The sequence below is a fragment of the Cynoglossus semilaevis genome, chromosome 7 (assembly GCF_000523025.1).
Source record: "Cynoglossus semilaevis isolate Cse_v1.0 chromosome 7, Cse_v1.0, whole genome shotgun sequence".
NCBI classification, from domain to species: Eukaryota; Metazoa; Chordata; class Actinopteri; order Pleuronectiformes; family Cynoglossidae; genus Cynoglossus; species Cynoglossus semilaevis.
This window is the reverse complement of record NC_024313.1, coordinates 13,510,339-13,511,098: the sequence shown is the minus strand read 5'-3', so window position 1 is coordinate 13,511,098 and position 760 is coordinate 13,510,339. Positions and strand designations below refer to the sequence as shown.

At 54.9% G+C, this 760-nt stretch overlaps 1 protein-coding gene across 1 annotated transcript in view; it reads left to right on the top strand.

Moving 5' to 3' along the window:
- Nucleotides 1-760, top strand: part of LOC107988771 (interphotoreceptor matrix proteoglycan 1-like) — a 3,824-nt gene that overhangs the window by 2,697 nt on the left and 367 nt on the right. The window contains exons 5-7 of the mRNA XM_025057070.1: nucleotides 58-104; nucleotides 213-271; nucleotides 589-675. Coding sequence (XP_024912838.1) covers nucleotides 58-104; nucleotides 213-271; nucleotides 589-675 — 193 coding nt within the window. The remainder of the gene's footprint in view (nucleotides 1-57; nucleotides 105-212; nucleotides 272-588; nucleotides 676-760) is intronic.

Sequence of the window (760 nt, the reverse complement as noted above, 5' to 3'; positions counted from 1 at the left end):
GGGGGGGGGAGTCCAGCGCGGTGGATCCTGGGGATTTGAACCGTTTTTCTCCTGCAGGGGTCTGGGGTCTCCTGCTGCCACGCCGACACCTCCTCAGCCCTCAGGTACCTCCTCACCCCGGTTCCTCTGTTGTTGCTGTGAACACTCGTGGTGACCTTGGGGTGAACTTTGACCTGTGTGACCTGTCAATCACCTGTCTGTTTCTGCTGCAGAACTTCACACCCACCCTACAGGCCCCGCCCTCCAGGAAGCCCCGCCCTCAGAACAGACGGTACGTTCTCACGTCTCTGCTCTTCGAGTCGATCACGTGACATTTCACCCATTAGCTCCGCCCCACAGTCCAGAGCTAGCTACACGTTAGCAAACCATCGACGTTTACGCCACAAAAGCGGTGAAAAGAAATGAGTAAAAGTTAGGACCAAATCACAGGACGAGCTAAACGTTAGCAAATAAATTAGCTAAAGAAACAGCTGAGATCGAGTTAGCCTAAACTATGAGGCTAAATGCTAGGCTAGGCTAGCCGAGAGTTAGCTGAAGGTTAGCAGCAGTTCGACGTTATTGTCGTTTATTTGTGGTTTTGACCTGAAGGACACGGAGAGTCCTGACACTGGACTGAGGAACTCCTCCATCAGGGAACATCTGACCAAGGCCTCAGGAGCAGGAGCAGGAGGAGGAGCAGCAGGAGGAGCAGGAGGAGCAGCAGGAGGAGGAGGAGGAGCAGGAGGAGCAGGAGGAGGAGCAGCAGGAGGAGCAGGAGGAG